This window comes from Chinchilla lanigera, unplaced genomic scaffold (genome assembly GCF_000276665.1).
Source record: "Chinchilla lanigera isolate Chin_1 unplaced genomic scaffold, ChiLan1.0 scaffold00054, whole genome shotgun sequence".
Lineage (NCBI taxonomy): Eukaryota > Metazoa > Chordata > Mammalia > Rodentia > Chinchillidae > Chinchilla > Chinchilla lanigera.
Genome location: NW_004955455.1, coordinates 12,979,763 through 12,998,500, shown reverse-complemented (window position 1 = coordinate 12,998,500; position 18,738 = coordinate 12,979,763). Strand labels below are relative to the sequence as shown.

Sequence of the window (18,738 nt, the reverse complement as noted above, 5' to 3'; positions counted from 1 at the left end):
TAAAAGTTTGTATAAACAGTGCGAAGGAGGAGAAGGGAGGAAGACTAGAAAAGAGGCTTGGCCTTCACTCTGCAGAGAGTAGTAAGCCTGTGAATACTTAATGAAAAGTGAACAGTATGCAAAGGTGACCTGGTATCTGTCTTGGGGAGTTCGCTTTGAGGGAGGGGAGGATGGACTTGCTAAGGGAGAGACCGCTGATGGGCATGGAGCTGTGTCACTGAAAAGATGCGGGCCTGTAGTTTGTTGTGTTTTTTTTTTTTTTTTTTTTTGCGGGCCTGTAGTTGAGGTGACTTTGATGCCTGGGTGAAGGAAGGTGAGTCACGGCAGAGATTTTGTGGTAGTTCTAAAGGGGGTCAGATTCGGTGCCGCTGAGACACAGGAGAGGGGGCAGCCTTGGGAGGGGCAATGAACGACGAGGAGAAATGGGTTTGCCAGGAGTCCAGAGAGTGTGGATTGCCATCCAGAGGGCTGCTAGGGTGGGGAGTAGGGATGGACATTCAGCGGGGTACAGGTTGAGGACTGAGTGGACCCCAGAGATGACCAGGATGAAGGAGCAGGCCGGCCAGAAAGGCCCCCAGAGGGCAAATGAGCAGAGACTTGGGTGGCTGTTGGAGGAGAGCCCCCAGGGCGTGGGGAGTCAGTGGCAGTGTCAGACTGTAGAGAGAAGTCAGGACGGGTGAAAAGAGGCTTTATTGTGTGTTTCATTGTATCATTCGTGAAGTCAAGTAGCTACAAACAGTTAGAAAAAAGTCGAGTTTGTAAATGAAAACTCAGTATAAAAATGTTGGCACTGAGGCCAGCGGGCTGTGAAAGAGCCTTTTGTACCAGTGGGCTTTAGGCCCCCACCCTCCGTGGGAACCGTGGAAATGAGTCAAGTGAGCCGACCCAGCGCTTCCTTTCAGTTCCAAAAGCCTGGCTTCTGCATTGGAGGGGAAGGAGGCATAGCCATTAGTTTTTGGGGTGTTGTTCTGTTACCTACGGTGGTCATAGTCCTAGGGTGTTGGATTTCTGAGAAGGATGTATATCTAGCTTAGGTAATTTGAATATTATAAGCATAGACCCTCTCTCAACTCTGCTGTTGGCAACGGGCTTGCAGTTTGAGTAGACCAGGCATCCCCAGTAAAACAGTTCTGGTTGGGTGGCTGTGAGGCAGATGCTCATAAACTGTAGGAATTCTTACTCCAGGTGGGAGCTGGATAGATTTACCCATTCCGTTCTTGCCACAGATTCTATGGAAGTGAAACCCATCATGACCAGAAAGTTGCGGAGGCGACCAAATGATCCTGTCCCCATCCCAGACAAGAGGAGAAAGCCTGCTCCTGATATCCATTTGTGTCATGCTTTAATCACCTTTTTCCCCTTAAGACAGTGGAGTGCTTTATTACACATCTGGTAGAGCAGTGGCGATGAACCTTTAGAGCTTTCAGTGATGACAAGCAGCCTGCTGCAGCACGTGTGCCATAGGTTTGCCACTGTGATAGAGTACACATGGTAATTGTCCTACACAAGATGGTAATATTTGATGGGAAAATATATGTAAAATATTTATCTGTGGGGCAGAGGTTGGCCATTCGTTACTGGAGTCCTCAATTGTTACTGCTTTTAGTGGGAAAAATTTACAGAAAGTGGTTATTTGGAAAGTACTTTGTGTTGGAAATTAGATAAGCTTCAGAGAAAACTGAAAAGTTGATGTACCTTAATTTCTCCACCGGTAAAACAAGGATAGTAATAGCTGCCTTTGCGCACTTCACATGCTCCATTTCTAACACAGTGAATTGCAAATTGGTATAGCAAGTGAGATTTTATTCCATATAGAAAAACTCTTTAATGAAAAAAATAGACAATGGGAATGGGGCACATGGAGAGAAGTGTCCCTCTTAGGGGATAATAAACAGCTGTTTGTCTTGGATGGTTCAGTTGTTTGTTGACTACAAGAAAAAGATAGAATTTGGTGTCCCTTCAACTTTGTAATTAAGGATTTAAGTTGCCTTGGAAGACTCACCTTACATTGTGTGTGTGTATCAAGTCTTTAGACATTTGTAACAAGGGCACTTTATAAATGCAGGGTGAGATTGTTATCTTACTGGTTTCTGTGCTTTCACTATTATGGCTGCCTACTGAACTTCATTGTAGCAGTTTGTAAGGTGGGGAGCGTGAATTCTTATACCTGGCCACCATGACACTTAATAGGAGATTCAACTTTCTAAGAAGCAAGTTACAAAAAAAAATCATTTAACATAGTCATGCCTTGTCAGTTCTAAAAGACTGGTACCGTTTTGTTGATTTCTGTTTCCTTGGGAACTATATTTTCAGACACATTCCTTTAACTCTTAACACCTCAGCTAAACTATTTGTTAACTGATGAGCAGATTATGGAGGATCTGAGAACATTAAATAAGGTACAGTTTAATTTTTTCTTTTCTTTACTTTTTATTTTATCGGTACATTTTAAATATACATAGCAATAAGATTCATGATAGGGAATTTTCAATTTGATTTTTTAGAAATTTATTTGAAAGCTCAGACTTGACATGGTTTTCTGCTTCACTTTATTCATACATTACTTTGTTAAATCATTGTGATACTTCTGATACCTAAAGTTGCATCTGAAATGATTTTCTCTAAGATTTCTTTGTTGTTCTTTCTACAGCTTAAGTCACCCAAGAGACCAGGTAAGTGCACTATGTTACTGGCATTTGTGCAGTCTTTGTATCCTGTTGTTGCAAAAGCATGTGAATACCTGTCAGAGAATCGTTGAAGTTTTCAAAAGTACAACGTCCATTTGCTTAAGAGTAGTCATCATGGAAGCTGAAAGGAATCCTAAGTATATTACTCCTGTTTTTTTATATTTTTTAAGCCTCACTATGTTATTGTTTCTTCTTCTTAGGATTTATTGTAAAAGAGATACTTGATTGGCTGTTCAAGGTTTCCTTTTGTGCAGGCATAAGGGTCAGATATATATCCGTTTTGAATATTAAACCACAGGAGTTTTGTGTCTTACTCCCTTTCTGGAATTCAGTGCTAGGCGTCACTGTTCCAGTGGCTTTTCATGGCCTGCCTCTGAGTCCTCACCTGCTGCTGAGTTCCAGTTTATAGGAGAGGGGAAGGCCACCTCGGTATTTACGGTGGTTCTTTGCAGAGTAGCACTCGGCAGCCAATGCTAGTTGCAAGCTGAATTCCAAACTGGTAGTGTCTTTTGTTGTCCTGAGCACTGGAAGTTTCACATATCCCTGTACTTACTGAGTTTTGTGGAAGGAAAACAAGCTTGTTCTTTCTCTAGATAATATCGTGTGGGCTGCCATAGTGCACAGAGAAGTCCTGAGCTTCTGAGGCATTACAGGGAGTGAGTGTAAATTTAGATCATGCGAACCTACCTTAGTACTAGAAGTGATTTCATTTTTGAGAGGTTTTCATAGTACTTACCCTTTTGGGCTTCAGGGTATTATTTGTATTCTTAGTGACCTTGTGCATTTGTACCTTCGACTTTAACCTTGCCGACCTTCAGGTTTCTCCTCTGTTTGGTGAAGATTTTTGTTTCTTAATTTTTTTTTTTTGGTACTGGGAATTGAACTCAGGACCTTGTTTGTGCGAGGCAGTCACTGTGTCCCTGAGCTATATCCCCTGCCCTGTTTGGTGGGATTAATCTGTGCCTTGCCTACCTCAGAGGATTGTTTCAAGGTCAAGCTAGAAGTAATGTACAAGAATTTAGTAGTGTGCTGTGCCAATTGGTGTCCCACACTAAGCTTGACACAACATAGCAACCTCACGGGAGCAAGAGACGCAGCCTGCACGTGCTGCTCAGCAGGGGGATCTTGCCTATGAACAGCGCTGCACTCGCCTTCTGGCCTGCAGTTTTGTTAGGTTCCCACGCGTTCCCAGTGTAAGGACTCAGCGGTCACGGTTATGAGCACACAGGGTCTCAGAGCATGTCAGCCAGTGGGCTCAAAAGTCTGTTATCTTCCTCCAGCAACCCCGTCCTCTCCCGAGCACTTGCCTGCCACACCTGCAGAGTCTCCAGCCCAGAGGTTAGAGGCTCGGATAGAAGACGGCAAGCTGTACTATGATAAAAGATGGTAAGTTATGAGAAAAGGTGGGTTGCTTTTAAGAGTCTGAAAAGAACCAATTGGAAGGTGAGGGCGGGGGCTATCTAGACTTATGTCAGAGAATGGCTGCTTAACTTACATTTTAAAATGGGATACGGTACTGTGCATCAGCCGACATTTGATGGATACTTTTATTGGACTTCTGAAAAGTGTTTCCCAGGATGGGTTCTGTGGATGATGCTCCTCCTGCCCTCCCCGCTACTGTCACTGTACTGTATAAGAATTTGCAGGCTGATGTCTTTTGTGGTGCTTCTGCCCAGCAGTGCCAGAGTGTATGTCCTGCACTGCCTCTTAACTCTCCTGTATGCTAAATTTAATAGGTATTCTACAGATAAAAGGATTTTGTGGTCACATCGGTTTAGGGGATGATCCTCTTAATTAAGATAAATGGATTCCCTTCTTATAGCACTCTTTAGGTCTTGTGATATGATAATGTATGCTGTGAATTTCTAAGATGGTATTAGGTGTTTTTTATTTGACATCTCTACCCTTTTCTCTCTCATCATCCAGTTGTGAACATGTTCCAGGAAACTTGCTTGGGGAATTATATCTTAAAACATAACTCGTTTAGATCGAAGACTGCTTGAAATTTTTAGACTGCCGATGTGTTTTTTTATTGAAAAGGAAATGGCAGAACAATAGGAAAAAACCTTAAAAGCTCATACATTTATTCATTCAACAAATGTTTATTGCCTTCTGTATTGGGTGTTCTGCTAGGTATTAAATCACCCTGCATCCTGCCATGTTTTCCCAGGTCTTCCATTCTGACGCAGTGTTTCTTTCCATTAGTCCCACACAGGAAGTAAGTCCCTGCTTACTTCAGGTCACCAGTGGACACATGGTTATGGTCTACCTTTTTACTGGGTTAAATTCAGAATGTTTTTCTCTGGGTTACTGTGAGGTCTCTACCATTTTTAATGGCTGTATAATAACCCTTTGCATCTTAAGACTTTTACTTAGCCAAAGGTTCCAAAATTAAGCAGTTGTTGCCTTCTTAGAGCGTTATGTTAGTGGGTTTCCTTACGAGATTGTACAGTCTTCCCACTGTGTGCAGATGGGGACTGGGTCTGGGACCACACAGACACCCCAGTCTGCAGGTGCTCATGTCCCCTATGTAAAATGGCATTGCATTTACATGTAACCTGATGTAGCTTCAGAGTCCATCAAAAAAGTGTGCACACTTCAGTTTGCTGCACTAATAATGTCTGGAAGCTAGTGGCCTCCACTTTGAGTACTTCTTGTAATTGTAGAGGCCAAAGGTGACTTGTATTAATTTCATGGTGTCGCCACAAATTTAGTATTAAAATATTTACACAAATTTTTCTTTCTCTGACATATACATTGTTTTGACAGACTCTCTCTCTCTTTCTCTCTCTCTGTGTGTGTGTGTGTGTGTGTGTGTGTATTTATTTATTTGAGATAGGGTCTCACTATGTAGTCCATGCTCCCCTTGAACTCACTGTGTTGCCCAGGCTGGCCTCAAAATCATTGTGCTCCTCCTGCCTCAGCTTTCCAAGTGCTGGGATTATGGGTTTGTGCCACCACACTCGGCTTTCTCCTACATATTTTGAATCGCATCTAGTTTACTTAAAATACTGAATACAATGTAGGTAGTTGCTATACTGTATTGTTACAAGAAAAAAATGTTCCTGTTCAGTACAGAAACAGTTTTTTTCCCAAATATTTTTTTCCCACAGTTGGCTAAACCCATACAAATCTAGAGGGCTCACTATTTTTGTCAAAAATGCTTAGAGAAGCTGGGTGTGGTGATGGGCTGGTACACACCTAGCAGGAGGGAGGATCACCATGAGTTTAAGGCCAAGCCTGGACTACAGTGAGTTCAAGATAAGCATGAGCTACCCTGAACTACCCAGTGAGACCCTGTCTCAAAGAACAAAACAAATAAACAAACAAAAACATAAGAGAGAATAGGCATGGTGGCACAGGTCTGTAATCCCAGCACTTGGGAGGCTGAGGCAGGAGGGTTTCCAGGAGTTGGAGTTCAAGGTTAGCCTGGGCTACATAGTGAGACCCTGTCTCAAAAAAAAAAAAAAAAAAAAAAGGCTCAGAGAGTCTTCCCTGAAATAACAATTTCCACAGAGTTAATTATCTAGATGGATGAAAGAGGCTTGCTTTATCCATAAACCTGATCTTAGTGACTTCTGCCTCTCAGATCTGGCTGTTTGGCGTTCTTCAGAAAGGCCAGTTAGTATTTTTCTTAGCATTGCTGCTTATCTGGACATACTGCCACTAGGTGGCAGGCACTAGCTGCTAAACACCATGGGGCAAAATAAGATGAAGAATGTTTCTAATAATGAAAACCAAATAACCTTTAAAGATCAGGCCCACATATAATAACCGTCTTTGAAAATGATGAGCTTTATCACTAACATTTTTACGGATCTCTGAGTCTTCAAACCATGTGATATTTCAAATGATGTTCATTTTGTAATTGCATCGCTTCAGAGCTTCCTCCTCTAGACTTAATCCTTAGACTTTATGACATGTGTCTGGAAAAGAATGCAGTAAAATAAAATTCTTGGTTTTTTTAGAAGATCCGCAATGATGGGTATTTCATAAAGTAAACCAAGTGGTCAGATGTGACGTATCAGAACGCCTAAGCAGTTAGGAGGAATTTTCGCCATCTTTCTCATGTTAGCATAAGACATTTGGAAAGTGACGTCTCTGGAAGCATTTTGCCTTTCCAGTAAATTTGAAGTTGCTTATTCTGTTAAATATATTTTGAGAATGTTGTTTCCGTCTGTATTCTGTGTGATTTTTCTTCACTAGTTTGAGCAATGAGAGCTCATAATGAATTGTGGTTGTCCTCCCTGGTACCGCTGGTGGGTCCCTGGCGCCCTACTTGAAGCTTTCCATGGTGCAGAGCGAGCGTCTCACACCTCTCCTGGCCCTTGACCTGACTGTTCCGTCTCTGTCTGTTCAGAGGCTTGGTTTTTCTTTCTTCTTCAGCAGGCACAGCCTGTGGCTAAGGGGTTAGCCAAATCCCTTTGTGTTTCTTCCCACAGCATGGAATTTTTCCTTATAAAGATTTTTGGTAAAATATGTTTCATTGAGTTTTAAATGACTTAAGCAAAATGCGTGTGACCCAGGCCTCCCGCCTTGGTGTGAACAGTTATCAAGCTACATTTCATTTTGAAAGACAGGCATCTTTCCTTTGCCTTGGTCTTTTACTGCATTTAAGACATTTTATATCATGCTGTAAGTGCTCCTCACATTTTGATTTGGACTAATTACCCCTCTCAGAAAAACACTATGAAAGTAGCTGATATTTTAAAATGACTGATGGTGCTAGTGGACTATGTTTTTCTCTCTCTTCATTTTAAATCTGGGGCTACTAATGCAGATCACAAATGAAGTCACCACTTGCTCAAGTAATGTTAACCCTGTAGCTCTCTGTTGATACAAAGACTCTTAAAGCAATGTTTTCAAGTACAATTGGGACCCTTGAGGTTCTATAGTTATAATGTGGACTCAGTTTTTGGGAAATGGAGTGTTAATATTAGGATCCCCAGCAGGATAGAAAATTCAATTACTTCTCCCCCCACTTGCCCTACTTTTGGAGCTACCTTTTTAAAAAAATTGCTTTCTTCCAAAATAGTATAGTAATTCTAGTTCATTGGGTTTAATAGCGAGGCACAGAGCTTTAAGAGCTTAATTGTAGGGATTCCCAGGTCAGAATTTCCATTAGTAATAAAGTCAATTTGACATTTAGGACTTATTCTCTGAGGCCATTTTAAAAAATAAATTTTTTCAGCAGCTGAGTTGTAGCTTGTAAAATGGATTTAATTGGCAAAGAAAGATGACACAGTTTTACTAAATTGGCTGTATTGATGTTTCTTTTAAACTTACTATTTCTAAATATGTTTTGAGTTCTTTCCCTTCTATTATTCTTTAAAAGTTGAAAAGTAAGGTTATATGTTAAAGTTGTTGTATACTTTTTGGTTTTATGTTCAAAAAAAAAAATACCCACCTGAACACTTTAGTTTCTGAAGACTTACCTTTTTAGAGAATTCAATAAATGTAATAGATTTGACGTCCACAGATCGTGTTTCCCTAAGATCATTATTTGGGACACGAGAATCCCCTGAAGGTCTTGGGAACCTGGGGCCAGGTGGTTTGGAAGTTGTCTGCTTTCGTGCTTGGGGACCGTGGTGGACATTCAGGCCGTACCCCGTGGTGAGAGACCAGAGGTGACAGACAGGGTGGCGGTCTTTACTCCTGATGTTCACTGTGAAACCAGTCAAATGTGTTTTATTAGAAGTACAGGAATATAGTAGACGTAGTTTTCTTGCTCCACTTAGCTCGGTATTAAGCTTGTTTCCATGTAGTAATGTTCATGCCACACCCATGACCTTTCTTTATTAAATTACTTAGAAAGTGGAATCAGAGTGACTTGAGGCCAATTACATTTTATGTTTTTATCTCTTTAATAACTCACAATTTCCGTAGAACAACTGTGAGTGTTCTTTTTCCTTTGCATTTTTATTCTAAACTGTACAAGACGTTACTGTTTACATCATAGAGTTGGCTTACATGTGGGAGGGAAACCAAGGGAAATGTTAAGAATATTGCTGTTAAGGGGCTGGGGACTTAGCTCAGCGGCAAAAGCACCTGCCTGGCAAGTGCAAGGTCGTGAGTTCGGTTCCTGGTACCGGAGAAAAACCAAAAAAAAAAAAAAAAAGAATATTGCTGTTAACTAACGTGGTGTGGCATTATGCATTGTACAGTTTGGGTCTTGTGATGCTACCTGTTCAGCATAAGGAAGGGCCTCTGACCCAGTTTGCCAACTAATACATGATCAAAAGCAACTTTGACACTTGGATCTAAACTAGTCTTACTGTTCTTGTTGGATTTATGATTCATTTTTTTAAAACAATGTTTTCAGGAACTAAATTGACTTGGAAATCTGTGTTCAGCTTCTAAGCAGCAGGTTATTTTTTATTTTTTTTTTGGTTTTGGTTTTTCTCCGGTACCAGGAACCGAACTCACGACCTTGCGCTTGCCAGGCAGGTGCTTTTGCCGCTGAGCTAAATCCCCAGCCCCTGAGCTAAATCCCCAGCCCTTAAGCAGCAGGTTAAAGAGTGCTTAGCACCTAGATTGGAAAAACTCACTGTGGGAGAGAATAATATCCTGGAAGGTGGTATGTGGGCAGTAGATTATTTTATTATGCCACCAAATCAGAATCTGCTTCCTTCCTCCAGAGAAATGAGAAGGTGCAATATTTTGCTGGGAGATGGGTTTTGGTAGACTTTACATAAGTTCATAAGTCTGTGTAGCTAGATTTTTATAGCCAGAGTCAACCAAAGGTTATTTTTTCACCTGGACTGGGGCTGGCTCAGGCCAGGGCTATCAGCAACAGCTTAGCTTACATTCCTCATTCTTGTAAGCCAGCAGCTGCTCTTTCATGCTCTTGTCCCATGTGGGCTTTGGCCTTCCATCCTTGGAAGGATGAACTTCTGTAGATTGGAAGTGATTCTGTACTGCAGGCCAGGAGTGTGGATACAGGGGCTGAAAGAGGAGCATCTGTCTTGTCTCCTCCTTTAAAGCAGCTTTCCCACTTGTCTAGGCCAGATCATGCCGAGTTGGATGCCCTTTGGTACATGCCATGATGTTCAAAGCTTCGCCTAATTAGCATTTGCCAGATGTGATTATGAAATGTTCCCCCTATTCCGTTTGAAGCTCCGTGACAGCAGGGACCTGTGGCCTTGTTCATTCTTTTCCCAGCCTCCATTGTAGCCAGTGGCACATAGTAAGTGCTTGATGATTATTTTTGAATGAAAGAATAAAGGGCTGAATTCAGCCTTCTTTCTCTGGTTCCTTACTTGGACAGAAAATAAGTAAGAGAACAATTGTCCACACCCACCTATCTGTTTTGTCCACACACCTGCCTGCAGTGTTTGGGGGTATGGCCAGAAAGTGGAGACAGATTTTACTGTAAAATTTTTAATTTTAATTTTAATTCAAATTTTTATTTGAACTGGGTCATATAGTTGAAATAAAAGGTAAATCGTAGTTTTCCAGCTCTCTCCTCAGTTGCTGCTTTCCTTTTTTGCAAAGGGACCAAAGAGTGTAAGATCCAGAAGATTAAAACGTCATCTGAGGATGGAAGCTTCAGAGTCTTCTTAAGTCCCAACTCTTGCTCAAGTACAAATGATTAAGACTGCTTTATGTATATATTTTTTCCATTTGTGCCTTGTTTTTGCAGGTACCATAAGAGCCAGGCCATCTATCTGGAGTCAAAGGACAACCAGAAACTGAGCTGCGTGATCAGCTCAGTTGGAGCCAATGAGGTAGGGACTGAATTTCCTCACCCCGAGGAAAGCAAAGTGTGTTCTGTGAAGAGTGGAAGATGTGACAAACCAGAAATGAAAGTGCCATCAAGAAAGTACGGTGGCGTCGTGTCTCATATGTGGGTTAAACTCAGAAGTTAACCCTCCGTGGCATAGTCAGAGTCACCCTTGAAGATCCACCCCATACATCTGTCCATGTCCAGGGTGTGTAGCTGTGTGTATCCCTGGTGGGATTGCTGAGCGCTCTCTGCAGTAATTGATCTGGGAGCCACTGAACTAGAATTTAGGAGAGAGCAGATGGCAAGTCTGTGTGAGTTCTGCACATCTCCTGTCCTTGCTTCAGGGTCTGTACTAAGAGTGGGGCTTGCCCGTGGAGCATACGCCACCTTATTGTGTCATCTCGCTAGAACTTCCATGTGATCTCATAGGTTTGTATCTTGCTGTGAGAATTTAATGAAGTGCCTGGGACAAGGCCCAGCACCCAGTAAGTGCTCATTGAATGAGTGTGCTGTCAGTCGGCATATGACTGTTGGGCTGCGCTCTCTGCCACCTGATACGTCCTGTTGTGCCCGAGCAGCAAGCTGCCAGGTTCATGCGCTTGGGCACTGGTCTCCTGTGAAGAGGGTCTGTTTTTAACAGAGTTATACCCGAACATGATGTGACTACCCTACGAGTTCTTCATTAGGAGGGTGTCCAGAGTGTCTCACTTGGCATTGTTAAAAAAGGTCTAAAACTTTAGTAGCTGGATTGGCTTGATCTTTTATCACTCTGCAAATGTTTGCAAAGAAATTGATTTTTACGTGTCTACCCTCTGTAACTTATTTGTGCCAGTGTACAGTAAATCTAATGAAACTGGATTATGAAATAACTTAAGCCTCTTGTATTCTCCCAGCTTCCTGAATTGAAAATGCCCTGAAATGTGACTAGTTTGCAAAATGATTGTTTACTTAGAAGTTAGGGAGAGCCTTCCAGATAAATGAATGTCACTCTTCTCTGGGCTCAGGATCTGAGTCACCTCAGGCCAAGCTGGAACCAGAAGCAGGGGCTGAAGAGGTGCCTCGCTTTGATGACGGAGCATTTGTACCTGCCCTCGAGGGTTGCTCTGCAAAAGCACATGTGGCTTCCCGGTACCTAAACCCAGCTTCAGAACTGCTGCCTTATACTGCTCTGTGGCACCTCAAGAAAAATAGAAATGCAAGTTCAATTCCTCCTTATGCAGCCCTCCCGTGGAAGTTACTGCTCTCTGTCACGAAAGTGTCTATAAGATGTGATGAGGCCATGGTGCTGCCGCAGCACATCCGGGAGGGAAGAGGCCGGGCTTTGCAGGCACGTGGCTGTGGTGAGGGGAGGGCAGCCCTGCTTTCTTGGACATCTTTTAGCTCATTTTTCAGATAAACTCCTGAGTGCTGCTGGAGCTGCCTGGCCGTGGTGTAACTCAGCCTCAGGCAGGTTTGGTGGGTGGGTCCGAGTGTGTCAGTGACTCCCTGATTCAAGCCTCTTGGGGTCAGTTTTCAGTTGGAAATGGCTCTGCATGTTTCTTTAGAGACTCAGCTTCATGTGAGATCTTTAGCTTGTTTCATTTTTAAACCAGTGCGTTTGATTTTAAAGTCTGTCTGTTGCTGAATAATCACATCAAAGAAATGGAGGTGAAACTGAGAACAAGCTTTTTTAAAACCTGAAAACTGAGTGGGGGAAGGAGGAGACACATCTGTAAACTTAGAGTTGTATAGATGAAGCGCAGACCTTTAAAAAACTCTTGCTTTAGATGCCATTTAATTGCCTGTTACAGAGAGCTAGGTGAGAAGAGTCGGGGGCTGGTTTAGCGGGGAAGAGCACAGGGCTTTGAGGTCAGGTGCCAGGATCAGTCGGGACGAGTGACTCAGCCTTTCTGGGCTTTGGTCTCTTCTGAAATGTGGCCCACGGCAGCACTTCCTCCCCAGGCTTGTTCCGGGCCGAAGCAGCTTAGTATGGTGGGCCAACGTCTGGCGCATGGTGAGAGCGGAAGGGGCCTTGCTCACTTGCTCAGGTGCTTCTTCGTCCTCCCCTGGCTTCAGGGTGCTGCTCACTGAGTGCATTTGCCGGCTCTGGCCGTCCTCTGTGGCAGGAGTTCGAGTAGCTCCACGCCCGGGCCCTGTGACGTGAGCGAGTCTGGTCCCATCTGTGGGAGCGGGAAGTGGTGAGCAGGGAAGACTGTCTTACTCTTCAGCTTCCTTCGGCTCCTTAGCGGCCCCCGCTCCCTCAATGGGCATCTTTTTGTCAGTGTTGCTTTTTCATTTTTCCCTCGCAGCCATTAGCCTTAATTAGCCCAACCAGAAAAAGCAGAGTATTGCAAGGCTAGATGATGTGGAAGTCCCTTGGGGTAAGGAAAGCATTTTAAAATTTGGTAGGAAGTTTGTGTTCATGAATATGTGTCTGTTGCATCTTGCTAAGCCTGTGATCAACTGAATCGAGAGTCTTTATGTCAAAGCCAGACATGGTGGCACACATCTGTAATTCTAGCACTCTGGGAGGCTGAGGCAGGATGATTGCAAATTTGAGCCCAGCCCGGGCAACTTAGTGAGACCCTGTCTTAAAATTTAAAAAGGGGGGGGGGTTGGGGGTTGGGGATGTAGCTCAGTGTGAAGGCCCTGGGTTCAGTCCTCAGTGTGTGTATGTAAGGGGATGGGGAATCCTTGTGACCCAGGGAGAAAGTGGAGCCCAGGATTGCTGTGCTGTCCAGGTTCCTTGGTCAGAGGTGCGGCCCCTGTGGTGGGGAGGAGTGCGGTCAGGGCTGATGGAGGTGCGCCTTCACAGTGGCCGCAGTCAAGGTGTGCTTGTGGTCGGTTTTCTCCCCCGCCTAACTCATATAAATATTGTAAGGCCCTGGGAGATTTGCCCCGGAGTGTTTCTCAGCCTCTCTCTTGCTCCCTCCCCTGTCCCCGCAGATCTGGGTGAGGAAGACCAGCGACAGCACCAAGATGAGGATCTATCTGGGCCAGCTTCAGCGTGGGCTCTTTGTGATCCGCCGGCGGTCAGCGGCTTGACTTTCTACAGTGTCCCTCTTCCCTTGACCCCTTTTCTGGAGTGGTTTTTATTTTTGTTTTGTTTTCTTCTTACTAGAAAATTTTTAACTTACCGGGAATAACTACTTGGCCTTGGAAATGGAGAACCCCGTTGTGGATTCTGCAAGGCACTTTTGTGGCTGGCCACTTCCATCTTTCTGTCATTCTTTCCTGCCTCGACTTCTTCTAGACATCCGTCAACGATGGACTCTTTCAGGAGTATTGGGAGTTTCTTTTATTTTATTTCTTTATTTTTTGCTTACACCTTCTTTTTAAAACCTCCTTTGAGTTTGAAGGAACAAGCCTTTTGAGTAATTATCTTTAGGTCTTTCTCCTGTGAGAAAGAGCAGGAAGGAATATACTCTGGTGCATTTTCATGTTTTGAATCTGATTAGTGGATCACGTAGCTGCTTCCCTTGTCAAGCCCAATTCACTGTTTTCCCAGCAGCTTGGGGCAGAGGTCCCAGCAGAAGGAGATTAATTCTCCTGGCTCTCAGCCTTCTCGGAGAAATAAACGCCTGTGTGTAACATCTGGCACACGCCACCCGTTCCCCTGGCTGAACGGCAGGAGTCTGTGCACTGTAGTATTGAGCTGGGGTTGGGGACATTTCATATTCATAGTATGCTGAAGTTACCATATTTTAAATGTTATTTAATGCAGGTGATTTAGTCAGGCACACTTACCCTAGCTCAGGCTGGAACAAGAAGTGGTAATTGCAGAAGTTTTCATTTGTAACTCCTTTCTCTCCCCAGTTCCCAAGTAGGTAGAAGTAGCACCTGTCACAGGCTGATCATCTGGGTTATCTCTCGGAGGCAGGGCAGGGAGATTGATAGTGCAATAATCAGTGCTCTGTAGACTCACTGCCTAACTCAAGTTCACTCTCGGTGCTGGTACCGTTATCGCACATTGGCCGCTCTGCACCGTGGAACCTGGTCGTCAGGCCCTGGGCACCGAGGCCGCGCAGAGATCTGGCCCTGTTTGAGACTAGGAAACCTGTGCTGTGGCTGCCACCAACCTGCACTCTTCTGATGAGCCCTGATGAAAACTCCCTGCACTCGCTGCTGCTTCCTCTCTGCCCCTTGATTGGAGAAGTGATGTGTTCACGGGTGATAGGGTTTTTGTGTTCTAGCTGCCATCTTGAGGTTTCAAGCATTTGGCACTAGAGTAACCGTTAGCATCTCTCTGGGCGGTCAGTAGAACTTACACGTTGTAGGAAATCTTTGTAAGTAATTCCACTGGTTCGTTGGTCACAGGCCCTTGGAATCTTCATATTCTTCTTCTCTTGATGTCCACACTGCACAGCAGGGTCTGTGATGAGAAATCACCTCCTAAGTTCTGGCTTCCATGGAGACCAAACGGTTCTCAAGAGTAAAGCCTTGTACAGATACATATTTTTTTTAATTTATATCCATTTTCCCCCTTTTTAAAAAAGTCTTATTTAGGAAACAGGATAAATAATGATGTTTATCAAAAGCTCCCTGGGGGTTCTGTTTCTTCCCTACCCTCCACCCCTCATTGTTACCATGTTCACAGTGGTGAACCAAGGCCACAATAAACAGAGGCCTCACCTTTGCTTTGTCCTGGGTTTATGCTTTGAGGGGCAACTTCTCTTGCTTGAATTGTCACTAGTGTGTGTCATATCATATAATTTATCGTCAAGTGCCCTGTGATGGAAATTTATTTAGATACATTCAGTATACATTTGTCATCAAAGGTCTAAGAAACTGAAAGAAAAAACAACCCGATCATCTTCCTTGTCTTCCTCGATAGTATGCCAAAGTGTGTTATCATTGGAAAGGGTTGTGTTGATAGCCACTGGAAGCTCTGCATTGAATCAGCAACAAGTGGCCTTTTTTCTTCCTTCTCTGGCATCACTTTCATGCCTTTGTGACATAACTATTTATTTGAAGACCAGGGTACAGGCATCTTTCCGTTTTCTCTCTGTCATGTTTGAGGATGTTTGAGACCTTGTTTAGACTTAGTCTTGAGCCTACCACTGCCTTCCCCTCAGCATCTTCACAACCTTTAATCATGACCTTGCCACAGTGGGGGAAATGTGAGGAGACCCAAGAGACAGCATAGTAAGTTGTAGTCCTAATACTAGATTTAGTTTTTGTTTAGTCACCCTAGAGGTGAACAAGTGGTAGTGGAACCATTCTGATAGGCCTCAGTGGTGACCAGGGGCAGAAGTCCCCTATTAATGAATGGAGCTCCTTCTGTAATGGACAGATACTTAACTAGAGGGGGAAGCAGATGCTTGAGATTTGTGGAATAAGAGGAGCTGGGTTTCAACCTCAGTGGCATTCTTACTTTACAAGATCTTTGTCTCACGGTAGACCCCAGCATACATGTTCAGCTGTGTCCTGCAACTGACCCTTTGAAAAGGTTTGGTTGAGAGAGTTTTGACCAAGAACTTATGTGTGTGGTTTGTTAGAGACATCTGCCACAAGTGTTGTATCCAGTGTTTGCTCGAGGTGCGTCCCAGTATTTATTTTACCTCCATATGGGGGTATTTGTGCCCTTCCCCTCTGTCTCCCTTTCTCCCCAAGCTGATGTCCTTTCTAGGTAGATTTCTGTAGCCATACCAAAGCCTAAGTGTTTCCATTCATTTGGATTTCAGTATTTGTGGAGTCTTAACTACCTAACCTAGTGTTTACTTTAAACTTCTAACTAGGACAAGTTTAAGATCCCAGAAGCTGATCTGTAAATCAAGCTACACATATTTGTATATGAGACCCTGTGTTCAGGACTGGGAGGCTTTTCTAAGACAAATAGGGAGTGGGGTGGGGTTGATTGCATTTTATAACCTAAATCTGGGTGGGCGGGATTCTATTTTTTACAGTAATTTTTTGTTTTGTTTTTCTTGTAACATTTCCTTTCAGTCTTGAATTTTTACTAAATAATTTCCTCCTTATTTAAATATTTTGTTTCTCACCTGGAAATTTGGAATCTTGGTACTTATATCAATTTTTTTCAGAGAGCACAACATTTTAATACCCGAACATGGTAAATCTGCAGCCATTTCCGGCAATGGGTGGGCTTTTTATATAACATCATTAGTTGGTACCATTAAATATTCTGAGAAGTGAATGTAAAAATGTAAAAAGATAGTTTTTTTTTAAAATAATAAACTTGAAGAAAGAAAACCAACTTGTAGCCTGTCATTATATCCATTGACTTCATGGTGATAGAAGTGTAGTTTCATTTTTCCGTCTACTGATAGCAAGTAAGAAAGTTGGGAGGAAGGGAGAGAGACCCCAGACACTCTCACCATCAGGGAAGAGTGAGGTGGAAGATGATGTCTGAAAGGCTAATACTCAGTTGTGTGAAGAGCAGTCTAGGGGTGTTTATCTGAACTGTGGTGTACTCTTTCTTTGTTGGAGGTGATCCTCGTACTTGAGGATATTGTGATTGAGATCTTTATTGTGGTTCTCGAGACCAGTGCCTACCCGTCATACCCAGGGTTGGTGTTTCTGCTGCTCCCTGCAGTCAACCCACAAGGCTGTCCTTGCTGCCACATGTGACTGACCCACTGTGTTCAGGATGTTGGTACACACACTGGGAGGAATGCTTTCTGCATTAGGTAATGTGGAGAGACTTCCTGCTTTTTATATATTACTGTAACAACATTTATGCTGAAAAACACACAGACCTAATTTAGCATTCATTGAAATGTGAGTGCTTCATGAGTGAATGTATCCATGTTGCTAGCAGCCACATCAAAAAGTGACATTACCAGGACCCCTAGGCTTCCTTGCAGTTGTTTTTCCTGGCTAGTTTCTTGTTTCAGTTACCTCAACCTCCAAGCTCTTTGGCTTCTGTAATTGCTGTAGTTCGGGAGTAGAATATCCCCCAGAGCCTCATGTGTTAGAGGCTTGGTCTTGTTGGGAAGTGGTTGGAAGTGGTCACTGTGGGCGTGTCTTTGAAGGAGATTGTGGGATACTGGTTGCTCACTCTCTTTGCTTCTTGGTTGCCACAAGGTGAGCAGCTTGCTCCGTCCTAACTCCTGCTGTGACCTACCGCCTTACCACAGGCCCAAGAGGAGCTGACCATGGGCTGAAACTACTAATGCTGTGAGCCCAAATGAACCTTTCCTCCTTTGAAGTTAATTGTCTCAGATATCTTGGTACAGTATTGGAAAACTGACTAACACAGGGTCCTTCCAAAATTTTAGTAGAGCTGGGCACCTCGTGTCCCCAGGGACTGACCAGGGCTGTGAGAGCTGGCAGCAAAGGACATGGTTAAATGGAGAGAAGGAAAGACTCCGGTCAATCCTCTCAGCCTCCTGTTTTACCAAGACAATTGAGGCTTCCCTTCTGTTGTACTCAGGGTTTGCAAGGGAAAGGATTTAATACAGGACACATAATTTATAGGATCGTTTTACAGTATTCACCCAAAGAGTCAGATGCAAAAGAATGCAGGAGATCTGTCCACACACAGGAGATGCAAAGAATCAAGGACGTGGATCCCAAAGGCAATGACCTAAAGACTTAGAGCCTATGGCAGTGTCCTCCATGACTCCAACTAGGAGCTTAGGGCCCACAACAATGTCTCATGCAAGTCTGAATCAAAGATATGCACTGGGAAGGCCTAAAGGTAGAAAGTCTGTACTAGCGGGATGAAGGATCTGTGCCAGCAGGCTGAGGGATCTACTGGAGCCTAGAAGTGACATTCAAGGATCAGAGCTTTCCCAAAAAATAACCGTAGGCATCAGCAACAGTGAGGCGCTGAGCTTCTTGGATGATGAGAACAGCGGAGTTCATAGCAGGAAAGCAAGCGTGACGGGCTTGTCCAGGAGAATCAGTAGCACACCATCTTCCCCTCCAGAGCCAGGAAGTGATGCGCAGAGTAAGGACCAGAGCTCCCCTCAAGTGAACCACAGCCATCCTTGATGTCGAGGTCCCGAGCTCCTCTGATAATAACAGCCGAGTTCATGCCAGGAAAGCCAGTGCAACAGGCTTCTCCAAGAGAATCAACAGCACGTCACCTTTCCCTTCAGTCCTCCTTTTATGCTGTGGGCAGTAATTCTCAGGTGGGCCTTCCACACCCAGCACCATGAGTTGACCATTAGTTCATCCATCCACCACACCTTCATGTATGGTGCTCTGTATATACTGGGCACTGTAATGAGCTCTTCATTTTCCCATTTAAACTTAGAGTAGGTGCTGGGGATTTAGCTCAGTGGCACAGCGCCTGCCTGGCAAGCTCAAGGTCGTGAGTTCGATTCCTGGTACTGGAAGAAAAACAAAACAAAACAAAATCAGTGAATGAGTACTATTGCT

The 18,738-nt window shown here is 43.8% G+C and overlaps 1 protein-coding gene across 1 annotated transcript in view; it reads left to right on the top strand.

Annotated features, from left to right (window-relative positions):
• Suds3 (suppressor of defective silencing 3 homolog (S. cerevisiae)) overlaps positions 1–16,602 on the top strand; it is a 35,296-nt gene extending 18,694 nt beyond the window's left edge. The window contains exons 7-13 of the mRNA XM_005396532.2: positions 1,227–1,322; positions 2,338–2,399; positions 2,651–2,672; positions 3,968–4,073; positions 10,330–10,414; positions 13,339–13,424; positions 13,514–16,602. Of these exons, the coding sequence (XP_005396589.1) occupies positions 1,227–1,322; positions 2,338–2,399; positions 2,651–2,672; positions 3,968–4,073; positions 10,330–10,414; positions 13,339–13,424; positions 13,514–13,538 (482 nt within the window). The 3' untranslated portion in view covers positions 13,539–16,602. The remainder of the gene's footprint in view (positions 1–1,226; positions 1,323–2,337; positions 2,400–2,650; positions 2,673–3,967; positions 4,074–10,329; positions 10,415–13,338; positions 13,425–13,513) is intronic.
• The last annotated feature ends 2,136 nt before the right edge of the window (positions 16,603–18,738 follow it).